General features: G+C 36.0%; 1 protein-coding gene across 2 annotated transcripts in view; it reads right to left on the bottom strand.

Annotated features, from left to right (window-relative positions):
- LOC589360 (TBC1 domain family member 12) overlaps positions 1 to 13,171 on the bottom strand; it is a 53,250-nt gene that overhangs the window by 12,445 nt on the left and 27,634 nt on the right. For both annotated transcript variants that reach the window (XM_030985442.1, XM_030985441.1), the window contains exons 3-4: positions 1,426 to 1,532; positions 522 to 608 (exon numbers count right to left, since the gene is read on the bottom strand). In XM_030985442.1, the coding sequence (XP_030841302.1) occupies positions 522 to 608; positions 1,426 to 1,532 (194 nt within the window). The remainder of the gene's footprint in view (positions 1 to 521; positions 609 to 1,425; positions 1,533 to 13,171) is intronic.

Raw genomic sequence — 13,171 nt, forward strand, 5'->3', positions numbered from 1 at the left:
TTCTTTGGGAATTAAATATGTATTCATGGATAATGGCTTCACCACACTACTTACCAGTGGTATTAGTGTTCATACAACCGTATGGGTACACCAAGCTGAGAGATCATTTTATTTTCTCGCATCTCTCAGAAAAAATGCAGTATCAAATGAGGATTGTCTGTGTCTTTGTGCAAGCATAGATCCATTATATTGTTTTAAAAAGTTGGAGTGGGATGTTTGAAAAATTCCACAAAATCCATGACAAGAAATTAAAGGAGAAAAGTTAATCATCACATTTGTCAAAAGCCTTTGGGGTCTACTAAAATTTGAAATGAAGGGTACAATTACAATTTTTTTTTTTTTGGGGGGGGGGGAGGCCATGTCTCAGTAGTGTACTAAAGGTAGGTAAGAGTCATTGTTTTTTTTGTAAAGAGGGTGCAAGGGCTGTTTGTGTCATCCTAAATCTATCAATGATAACTCGGTTTATAGATCTGGGGTGTATCAGCAAGAAGTATTAAAGACAATAAACAGAGTTTTCTTACTTTCTTCAAGACCGATGCCCTCTGACTCTGACTCACTGCATATCCTGATTCTGTCTTTGGCACGGATTAGGAAGATCTCAAACAATTCTAGAGAAGGAAAAATAAATACGACAAATGATAATGATATGAATTATAAAGGGGGATAATTTTTTTGCACATACTTTTTAGAATTGTTAAGTACAACTGTTCTACTTATAATTGCACAAACTTGATTTTGCAAAAAATAATGAAAATTTAACCTATCATATCATTAAATTTACACAACTTTCATGCATGCAAGTTTCTCATTGTAAAGTACTTGGGAGATAAATTATCATGATTTTTCATGGCCTACCAATTCATTGAAGTGGCAATATACAAGGATGCCTGTTAGAATTGATCTGAATCACCTAAAATGAGCCATTTTGTACACAAAAAAGCCTAAACTATGGCCTGAAAATAAATCGCCAGGGTCTGAATTCAGGAATTTGCCTAAAAACTGGCATCTCGGAATATATACGGTACTTCATTATTTGGGAATCACCATGAAGAAAACATCACCATTTCAACAATGAAATCTAATCTCACAGAACGTAACAAAAGGCCTGTTTTCATCAGCTTGAGTTTGCCAAATATTTCTATTTCAACTATCCCACAACTATCCCATGAAATTAGCAGGATATTTGGTCGAGAAAATATCCCTGAGAAATCTTGGTCATGTTTCCAAAATATCCCGCTATTTGGGAAATAGCGGGCTAATTTGCGCCCGGCACAGCTAGTTTGTGATAAGCGTACCCGCTGGTGAAGACGCAACTTCGAGCTTCGGGATAATATCCTGAGTCTGAAAATAGCGGGTTATTTGGCAAACTCGAGCTGATAAAGACGGGCCTATTGAATGAATGTAATGTAATGCCTAGCTACTCACCGTGAGTGATATTGAGTTCGTTCTTGATGGCCAGCATCCAGACACGCCCTCTGATACTTGGGGGAACCCCCTGCCACCAAATATCCCTCGTCTTCTTGTGCTTCTTACTGCAAAGAAAACAAAAATTGTCCGCATATTAAAGTACAATACATCATGGTTTGGTTTGATACAGCCATACCTGCTTTAGTGACCACCTGTCTACAAAGACCACATTTATTGTGCCCCTTCGGAATGGTTTCTCATTGAAACATGTACCAAAGGTACCTGTCTACAAAGACCTCTTTTTGTGTTTCCCTTGGGCGGTCGCTGTAGACAGGTTTGAGTGTAGTTTGTTTTACCTGACTGCTAGTAAAGCATGTGTATGCTTGTAAGTATTAGCGACCAGGGGACCGACGGCTCTCTGAGGGCCTTGGTAATGAGGACTAATGCCTTACCAAAGAGCATAAGCGCATCGACTTGGTTTCAAACTGGGACCTCCCGGTTACGAAACCACTGCTCTAAAGTACAACTGAGCCATCACGTCTCCTAGAATAACATAACAATTTATATCCATATACAATCAATAACAATTACAAATAAAATACTAAAGCAGTCAAACGTCACCTAAGGGAGACACAAATAGTGGTCTTTATAAGCAGGTGGTCTTAACACACAGGCTTCCTGTACCACTTATTTCAATGAGAACATAAGTTCAAATGAAACCAAAAATTTGGTCTGGAGACAGGTGGTCTTTATATAGAAAATATCACTAAAACAATCAGGTTTCAATAATAATAGGCATTTACCGGTATTTAGCGCTGTCTATCTAATAGATTCTATTCCGAGGCGCACAAATTAGTTATTACCCTGGCTTTAGCCTAGCTACCATTACAGCGATCTAGCATTTCAAGGAATTAATTCCTGCCAGGTACCCATCACTCTACTTCGATTTTTAATCAAAAATCAAAAGTCAAAAGCCATTTCAGAACATTGATATGAAGTTTACATGTATTCCTCCTGACGTGATATATGATTATGGAACTTATCAACCTTTATTTATATATAAAAAGGTTTTCTCAATATACATTTATTTTTATAATGTACAAGTTCGCACTGAATACATGCTGTAAATCTTGCTGTGCAAGGGGGGGGGGGGCTAACTACAGATGGGAAAAACAAACCTTGAGTGGCAGTTGATTCACGTACATAATGTAATTGTGAATATTTCAGGGGTGAAACAACATGAAAGAATTTTTGAGTTGTAATTCACAACGAGCCACTATAATCGGATATATTCACAGCAGGACAATATAAAGTGGATAAACATGCTTTGTATTTGTCAGCCAGAAAAAAAGATCAAAATCTGTGGGCTTTTGTCAGGCTATTTTGATGGCTTTTTAAAATTTGCTGACCCCTATTGAGATTAGAGAACAAGGGGGAGAGGATGACGCAGGAAAGAAAGAAAATCATGTTTTGCAGGACTGGTGTGATTTCTCAGATTTGATGCATATAAAAGGTGCTCTGTATTGCTTCATACAAATCAAATGCTACATGTACAGTGTAGGAGAGAAATAAGTATTTAACTAATAAGTGATATACCGGTAAGTTCTTTTAAATTTCAGAACTCATCATTAAAGTTTGTATACATGGAATTAATTAGTATACACAAGAATTTTATCTAGAATTCTAGATATACAATGTACACTACTACACGTAGTACGGCATTGACAGCAGTCTGGGAGTGAAGTAGGGGAAGGGGGGGGGGGGGAACAAGTTCCCTGTGATTTGGGGCTTAGCCAAATTTCCTAAACACACCGTACCCTGAGGCCTGAATGTCTTAAACTATTATAGACTTTATAGTTATATTCATAATTCTGTATCTTATCAAGTTATGTGATCTTAGTTTAATGCTTTAGGTTCAATATGTTAATGTTGTATAGATATATTGTACCTTCCTTTGTATGTATAGGGCCATGAGCGTTATGCCTGAGGAACCTGGTGCGCAACTGGGTAAATATTGACTAAAAACATGTACAATTACTGTACGGTATGTCATACTGTGCCCTGGGCCAAAGTTGAGAACTTAATCTTTTTCTTTGTCTGAGATATTTTTTTAAGACACAAATGTATGCCCCTACTCCAGGGAATAAATACACGGGCTAATTCGCCCAAGCCCCCAAAAGTTATAAAAGAGCCCCCCAAAATTTGCATTAAGTTCAATGCAAAACAAATTATGGTAAAGAGTGTTTTTTTCATGCAAGCAAGCTTGAAAAGTAGCCCCCGAAATTTATTAAATAATTTTTTCCCTGCCCTACCCTGTCAAAGAATCCTGGATACGCCACTGTACCATATATACATGTACATACTGTAACTCTCAGAAGAAGAGGAAATAAATGCATGTTTGGTATGACCTCTTTGCATCATAACAAATGCTTTTGAAGTGACTCACTGAAGTACATGTCATTCATTATGATCACAAAACTTGAATAGTTATAGCTCCACTCCAGGCATTTGTGGCTCACGTGATAAATACTGGCTATTTGATAAAGGTAATTAAATCACATGGTTGCTAAGGTCACGTGATAGCACACAACATAATGCAGAAGATGTTGTAGAACAACTTCTTTTAATCATCGTATCTGATGTTTGAGTTTTTTTTAAAACAATTTGTATTTATTCATCAATTCTCTTATCCCTTGTTTACTTATTAATATAACTTATAAGGCTGTGCTCTTGTTGGTGCCTTCTGCTTCATATGATTACGAAATATAAGATTGCATTATTTCAATTTTGCAAATGATTTGGAAATTAAACCGATTTTCATTCGTCCCAATCGACAGGATCAAAAGGATTACATGTACCAGTATAAGAAAACATGACACATACTTTTTATATGGCATGGTACAAATAAAAATCCATCTGAAAAATTACCTCATGTATAAAAATATTATTATTTTCTCTATTCAGATCAAACTTCTTTTGGCTTCCATTCTTGCCCATGGTACATACATGTATATCTCTAAAGTTATCTTTGCTCAACAAAAGAGAACAGAGCAGTCTGATAGATATCTCTCTTCATAAATATTGAATTTGAACCTTATGCTAACATGTACTGGTTTACGAATAGGTTCAAATGACGGCCATATAAACTATAAAGTGTTATTTAACTAAATACCAGGAAATGTATAAATAGATTATGCCTGGATGCATTCTATAATGTACCATTTCTATCACAGATAAATGTGCACATTGTCTAAGGAGAGACAGAAGGCCATTACACCTAACTCTGAGGGATTTCTTTTTTGAGTAAGCGCCTTTACTGGCTCTCAGCAGATAACATGATAATAACAATATGATAATGATAACGATAATAATATGATGATGATAATATAATAATGATAATAAAATGATAATGAATAATAAGATAAACCACTGAAGAAGTTCTGATAAAGCTTCATTATAAGGGGATCTTGGGGAAAGAATGACTTAAAAGCTCAAATCATATGTAAGGTTATTCCTTTAATCGGATTTTCTTATATTAGGTGCAGTAGCAATTTATCATGTGTACAGTACAATGATCAAACTTTAATCTATCTTACATGTACATGTAAATAATTACAAGAGGTCGTCTCTACACACAATCATAAAACGGTTATGCAGTGTTATGATCCTCTATTAAATCATAAAATTTGTCTGTTTTAAGATATTGACAATCTAATTCTTGTTGCATTATTTTGTATTCACCCTGTAGGTCTATATATTCAGATCTTGAGCATGCATGCATTGTATGGGTAATAACTGGATATAGTTGCATGTAAAATAACCACACATTAAATGCAAGGATTTAATCACTTTGTGGCAGCACTATTTTATTTCAATTTTTCTGAGCCAATTCATTTCCTGATGGCTTTAATTTCAAACAAACATGTTGACCATATAAGCTTTGACATTTTCTCTCTGTAGTATGATTTACCTTTGCTTTCATTGTTAAATGTGTACATGGATTACTACATGTACAAAACTAATAAATGTGATGTATTACGCAATTACTAAATATACTAGCAGGACCCGCGGAAATCCGCGGGATTCGATCTAGAGGGGGGCGGGGGGTGTAAATAGATATATAGAGACTGCCTAAATTAAAACCACCAAGAACTTTATTTGCCATTCAGGCCATTAAAAAAATATACATGTTTAGCGTCCCCGCCCGCTTCCTTTTTGGGGGCCGCCTCCTATTTTTTTTTTTTGAAATTTTTTTGAAATTTTTTTTTTTTTTTTTTTTGAAAGAAAAAAAAAACAGCGTCCCCGCCTGCTTCCTTTTTGGGGGCCGCCTCCTATTCTTTTTTTTTAAAAATTATATTTTTTTATTTTTTTTACATTTTTTAAAAAAAAATTTGTAAATTTTGTTTATTTTTATTTATTTTTATTTTTTATTTTTTTGAAAGAAAAAAAAACAGCGTCCCCGCCTGCTTCCTTTTTGGGGGCCGCCTCCTATTTTTATTTATTTATATATTTATTTTTATTTTTATTTTTTTTTTTGAAAGAAAAAAAACATGAAAAGCACTGCTAAAATGTATTTCTGATTTTAAAAAAGAAAAAAAAAAATTGTCGGCCGCCATCTTGAAAAATAGCCAGAATGTCAGGGAAAATGTACGGAGCGGCCATTTGAAAGAAGAAAAAAAAAAAAGGGCCTCCTCCTTCCCATTTTTCGAAAAAACAGGACGCTAAACATGTTTTGTTTTTAATTTGGCCTTATATAAAAAAATTAAAAAAAACGATCCAACTGTACCTGTAGTTATTCTTTAAGCCACTGGAACTGCGTAGAGTTCCGTAGTGTGGCGTACCGACTACGCAGAAATTAGGCTGCGTATTAATGGGAAAATAGTCCCTGCGTAGGTTATGCGTAGGCTGGCGTACAGGTTTGCTTATATGGTTGCTTACTGTGTGGAAAGCTTTTACTGCTTTGACGATCTGGCGTAGGGTAGCATAGTGTTGCGTAAAAAGGCGTACTTTCTGCGTCAAGTTTCTACGCTGAAAGTACGCGAAAAAAATTAAACATGTTGACTTGTTTTCGTTCATCTTGCGTACCCCTTTCTGTCCCTCAGCATATAGTAACGTAGGCCAGCGTAGTTGGTAGCAACACTACGCAACTCTACGTATTGACCCCACGCCAATTAGTGACCCGCAAGTGTCACAAATAAAGTATTAAAAATATGCTCATCTGACCCTAATTAAACGCCTAAAACCCCCGAGCTTTCGGGGGTTTATGGCCCCTTGAAACCCGTGGACCCCACGCCTATATTGTATATACACTCAACTCGCTGCGATCTGATCTCTCAACTTTGAAGAACGTAACCCCCGAGCTTTTGGGGGTTTATGGCCCCTTGAAACAAATATACACTCAACTCAGGGTTTCAGGTTTCCTTCTTCATAATTGCCTATTTAAAAAAAAAAACATTTTTCTAGTTCAATAACTAAGTTTTCATGCATTGATTTGATGCAAGAACTGTAACATAATAGACCCTAGATTGTGATTATTTCTGACCATAAATTTCGATAATTATTTTTCAAAGTAAAATTTTCACAAGAAAATCAGACAGTCGTTTAAAAACGTAGACATTAGTAATACTTTTACTAATTCTAAGCTCAGGTTTCGTAAATCTATTCACGAAACTATATTGAAATCGCGGCAATAATGATGCAAACCAACAGATAACAATTTCAAAGTGTCAAATCTCTTCGACTCGAGCTCAGCTCAGCTCTACTCACACACATAACACTCCAGCGTAACTCCACGAAGCTCAAACACAGGCGCCGCAGGCCTCGGACGCCTGCGGTGCCCGGTGCCGGTGTTGGAGATTCCTCGAGTTACTGCACTGTGATGTGTGGTGACTGAAGTTAGCTTGCGACTGAATTGTCAGTCCAATGGTTTTCTTGTCAAAACTTTCCCTTTAGAAAATGATAATCAAAATTGAGTACACATGGCCGTAATAATCACAAAATAAGCTTTGATTTCATACCTCCATTCACGAAAACTATATAAAAATCGCGGCAATCATGATGGAAATAGGTCTCTAAGTTTGGACGTCGACGGGAAGCCCCGTGTATCTCTTGTGCAGCTACTACATGCAAATCCATGCAAAGCACATCCTAGCTACAACAAAGCACATCCTATAGAAAGATGCTTTACTCTCGGTAATCCCGCCCTTTGCATAGAGCATTTAATACGCAACTTAATGTGAGTGGATAGTCATCGGTCGTGTGTCTACGGATGTCATGTTGAATATCCATGAGGTATCTCTGTCGTCACGCATATCCTGCATTATGCATGTCGCGTCTGTTTTCGCCCTGGACGTCGACACGGAGGAGGACCTCGGGCGGAGTATAGCCAATTCGCTAGAGTAGACTCTCCCGCGGACGATGGCACCGGTCACCGGTACCCCGAGGGAAGGGTTCAGGAGGAGATAGCCGCACCAACTTGGGTCGGCGATCTCATTAAAAAACAATAGAATACAAAGGCTGGCGGAGACGTCGCGCCCCCCGCGGAGCCTTAGCGTATTATTATTATAGATATTCAAATATACCAAAAAGAGATATATTCAAAAGTACAAAGTAATTTTAATGCATCTAATTTACATAGCAGTATGCACATGGATCTATTAAACATTTTATCAAGCAATTTTTACTTTAAAAAAAGTCAAAGATGAAACAATTCATATGAAATACAATTTTGGAAAAGCAATGGAAAACTTGATTTGTATTGTTTTTAAAGATGCATTTAAATGAACATGTAAAGCTTCACAATTAACAAATAGAACAAAGAAACTCTAGAATGCCAAAACCTGATAACCATTAAACATGAAAATCTGGGTTTCTTTGTTTGGTTCGTATTTACATGTACCGGTATGACAAAATGACCAAGAAATGTGATTGATTAAAGATTTGTGTTTGTTCATTTCGTACAATGTAAGTGAATGCAATGTACAAAGTTCATGGTTCTGCCTACAAATAAACATAATCTTTGATCAAAGATGCAATAATTCAGTTATGTTTGCATACAATCAGGAATGATGATTTTTATTACTTCTTGTGTTACATAAAACTTTCAAGGTCCAAAGACTGAGTCACTTGAGACAATTTTATTGTAAAAATATAATTCAAATTCTACACATACATACACCTGTATATATGCAACACTTTTATATAATACGTCTGACCAATTTTCCCCAATATTTTACTATCCTGTTTCTGTGTTAACTCAAATGTGACGAATTTATATTTATTAGTATCCTACAATTTTTCAGATTTAAATTTGCTCTCTTCAATATACAGTCATGGGTTTTGTTTGTGTGCTCTTTAGCCTCTTCTGTCTACTCGAATGCAATTGACCTGTATCAAATTAACCATCAAATCAAAACACTCTGGGCCTACAGACAATGCACCTGTGCCAACGGAAGAAAAAAACATCAACATATTTCACAATTGACAATAACAAAACAGCTTGCTCTTTGAAATTGTCAACGTCATAATGAGTGTGGGTGGATGGATTCCATAGAAAATATAGATTCCACTACACCTCTTCACTGGGCAATGCCAATGGGCCATTTGTTTGTACACCTTCAATCTTTTATACATGTAATATCTTATATTTCTGGTACAAAAAAATGAGCGAGCTATTGTGTTGAGATTTATGATGATCCAGACCATATGACAGGAATTGCTATTTTGGGATAACACTTATTTTCACCTGAATAATACCAGTCCAAGGACTTGATTACGGAATTAAAAGGGGCAAAGCATCCTTGAACATTGACAATTTGAGGAAAATTGCAAGGGGGGGCAGAAGCTTTGAAACACTCGAGGTACATATAAATGAAGCCATGCATAAAGGGCACCAAGAGTGATTTTTCCCCTTCTTTGTAAAAGCACTACATGTTTTGTAGGGTGTCAGGCCAGCACCAGGATCCTATTGGAGGAGGGGGGAGGTGGAGGAGGGGGCCTAGGGGACTGAGGGGTGAAGCCCCTTCCCAATAAGAATTGACAGGATTACAAAATGGCAATTACATGTACTATTAGTACCAAAGGTCCCTGAACTAAGGCCAACTTTTATGCAATGGACACTTTCCTAGTACAAGCATTTAGATGAGGGTACCAAGACAAACTGAGCTTGAACTATGTCTTTCTCCCCCCCCCCCCCCCCCCCCCCCCCCCCCCCCCCCCCCCCCCCCAATCTCTCTCTCTCTCTCTCTCTCTCTATCTATCTCTCATATTCAAAATTATATATTTATATGTATATCATTATATTTTCATTATTATTATATCTTCTAAATATGGAACTACATGTATGCTCGACTAGAACTTGTGCTAACTTCTAGTTCCCCTTATTAAACTTCGTCCTTGTTTTCACGAAGTGACGGTAGTGAGGAAAATCGTAACGCAAAGTGAATGCAATTTTTTTTCACTACCGTCACTTTGTGAAGACAGCGACGATATTAGTACCGGTAATACACATGTTAAGGTGAATATCTTGTACTGTTCAACCAACATTACTCTTCCATTATGTTTTCATGCATCATTATTCTTTGCTTTGTATGATTTTTTTCATATGATGTGTTGTTAATAAATTTAAACACCGTCCAATGTGCAACCTCTTTTTTTTTCTCTTCTACTGCAAAAACAGACAAGTTGACTCCCTGACTTAAGCCACTAGGCTAACAGAAGACAGGAAGATGTGGCAAGCCATAGTGAAACAGAAGCCATCATACATCCCAGTGATGGTGTGGACGGCTTAAGTCAAGTAAGTCAATAAAATGTACACAAGTATTGTTGTTGTTGCTGCATATACAGGTGTATATGTATTATCTATCATCTTCTGAGTGTTGTTGCACATACATGTATCAAATATATCATCTGAGAGAGTACATGCTAGGAGGAGCTACAATGTACCTCCATGAGTAAATGACCTTCTGGCTTCAAACTAACAAATTATGTCACATGACTGGCCACCGCAGAGACAACTCCCCTTTTCTCTACTCACTCCCCTGGCAAAATATAAGGGATGTTTAAAAAAAAACATGGATAAATCCATCACAATATCAAAGATTATATTCATTCTATGTTTAACTGTTGAAACAGTTGGTGGAGAATGATTCACATTTTTAAAGACAACTCCCCTTTTCTCTACTGACTCCCCTGGGAGAATTTGAGGGAGGATTAACAAAAACAAATCCATCAAAATATATCAAAGATCATATTCATTTTATATTTAACTGTTGAAACGGTCGTCGTTGAAGGATGATTCACATTTCAGGATGTTTTTGGTAGGATAGACTTGTCAGAAGAGGTTCTATAAATGTATAAATAGTACCACTATTAATTGATAATAATTAGTGGAGCAAAGAAACATTTGAAAATGATTATCATTTGTATTCATATTAAATATGGCAATGTGTTTGAAATCCTAGACATAAATGTACATGTAAATAATTGAGAAAATATACAATAGCTACAGGATAAAAGGTAATTTAAAAATGATCAGTAATCAATGAAATCTGGTGGATTGCTATCCATACTTTAAATGTTTGGACTTGTGAGGTTAAGAATTTCTTTGAAATGTGAAGAGCTACATTTCTTAAGAAAAGATGAATAAAAAAGTTCTTGTTATCATTTTTTAGAGAGATTAAACACTTTTGTACCTTTAAATTCACTTCACCAAGCTTATGTACTACAACTGGTTCACTAGGGGGATACTCCCCCTTTGATCGTGGACTTTGCTCTCCTAAAACTGTTACATACAATCTAAAGATCAAAAGTTGTTCGTATAATTGTACTATTTACACAATCCAATACCATTGTTTTATCTCTTCAGTATTTGAACATGTGTTGATGCATGTGTTAATGCATGTATGTAAAGCTTAAAGTTAATACAAAGTTTTGGTATTGGGTCATGAATTTGGTTCAACTGAACACATTGGAAGCATATGCGATCCTACAATATTCAGTAATCGTCGTCGCGGTTGAAATCGAGTCCAAAGTTATGATATTTTAAATAATACATTCTTTCTGTTGTATAGCTCCCTCTCAAGGTCAAGATATTAAATAAGCTATAAAACAATGTTTCTTGACTAAAATTGACCCATTAGCTATTCCCGTTTGGAAATGATATATCACAACTACATATTCTGAGATTGTCATGGTCGCAGCTATACCATTGTACAGCCGTAGGCGCTATTTGAAATTTATCAAAATTTACCGGGAGCACCGGTAAGTTTTTATATTCAATTTTTCTCGAAAGCAGAAGTGTTTCTAAGGGCTAAATTTTCCAGTGCTTATAATGCATCCACAGGGCATCCAAATATATCAAAATTGTAAAGAATCACTATCCGCCCAATTTTCTAAATTTCCCAAAACTTTGTATTACCTTTAAAGGTAAAACAAAGTTTTGGGAAGTTTTGAAAATTGGCTGGATAGTGATTCTTTACAATTTTGATATATTTGGATGTTCATGTGGACGTATTATAAGCACTGGGACATTTAGCCCCTAAAACACTTCTGCTTTCGAGAAAAATGGAATATAAAAATTTACCGGTGCTCCCGGTAAATTCTGATGAATTCAAAATAGCGCTTACGGCCGTACAATGGTACATTGTAGCTACGACCATGAAAATCTCAGAATATGTAGTTGTTATATATAATTTCCAAACGGGAATAGCCAATCGGTCGGTTTATTTTGACCTTGAGAGGGAGCTATATGTATATAACATAAAGAGCTTATTATTTACAATTTCATAACTATAGACTCGAGTTCAACCGTGACAACGATCACTGCATATTGTAGGATCGCACATGCTTCCAATATGTTCATTTGAGCCAAATTCATGATCCCATACCAAAACTTTGTATTACCTTTAATGCTATAAATTTCTCTTCACTTGGTACTTTACTCCATAAGAATTTTCATTAACATTTGTATATTTCTCATTTATTTGCACAGGCCTACCAATACTCACATATACACAGCAAAAGCAACATCAACAACTGTATCTTCCAATATAATTTTCCTTCTTTTTCTGCCTGAGATTTGAACATCGAAATTAAATCTTGATACATGAATCCTGGAGTTTTAATTTCCTTAACTTATCAGGAATGTGGTCTAATTATAACCCATCTCTCTCATTTCCTGTTCAAAACCAGTTCTGTGAGTGCATCTTCGATACAGTACTGTATGGTACAGAAGGACGTTTACTTGTAACCTTTTACACAGAGTTAAGGCCTTTCTGGCTATCAACAGACGATGATCTGAAAGTAATATTCACACTCGATCCCAATCTTTATGTAAGTGCATTTCGCATACAAAATCGTATCTTTGGAACCATAAGGACGTTAGCTCGTCATGTTTTACACAGGGTTAAGACCTTTTTGGCTCTCAACAAATGATAATCTGAAAGTAATATTCACACTCAATCCCAGTTTTTATGTAAGTGCATTTCACATACAAAATCATATCTTTGGAACCATAAGGACGTTAGCTGGTCATGTTTTACACAGAGTTAAGACCTTTTTGGATATCAACAAATGATAATCTGAAAGTAATACTCACACTCAATCCCAGTTTTTATGTAAGTGCATTTTGCATACAAAATCATATCTTTGGAGCAGAGTTAAGACCTTTTTGGATCTCAACAGAGAATAATCTGAAAGTAATACTCACACTCAATCCCAGTTTTTATGTAAATGCATTTCGCATACAAAATGATCATAGGAGCCA

Source organism: Strongylocentrotus purpuratus, unplaced genomic scaffold (genome assembly GCF_000002235.5).
Source record: "Strongylocentrotus purpuratus isolate Spur 01 unplaced genomic scaffold, Spur_5.0 spur5_scaffold_15, whole genome shotgun sequence".
Lineage (NCBI taxonomy): Eukaryota > Metazoa > Echinodermata > Echinoidea > Camarodonta > Strongylocentrotidae > Strongylocentrotus > Strongylocentrotus purpuratus.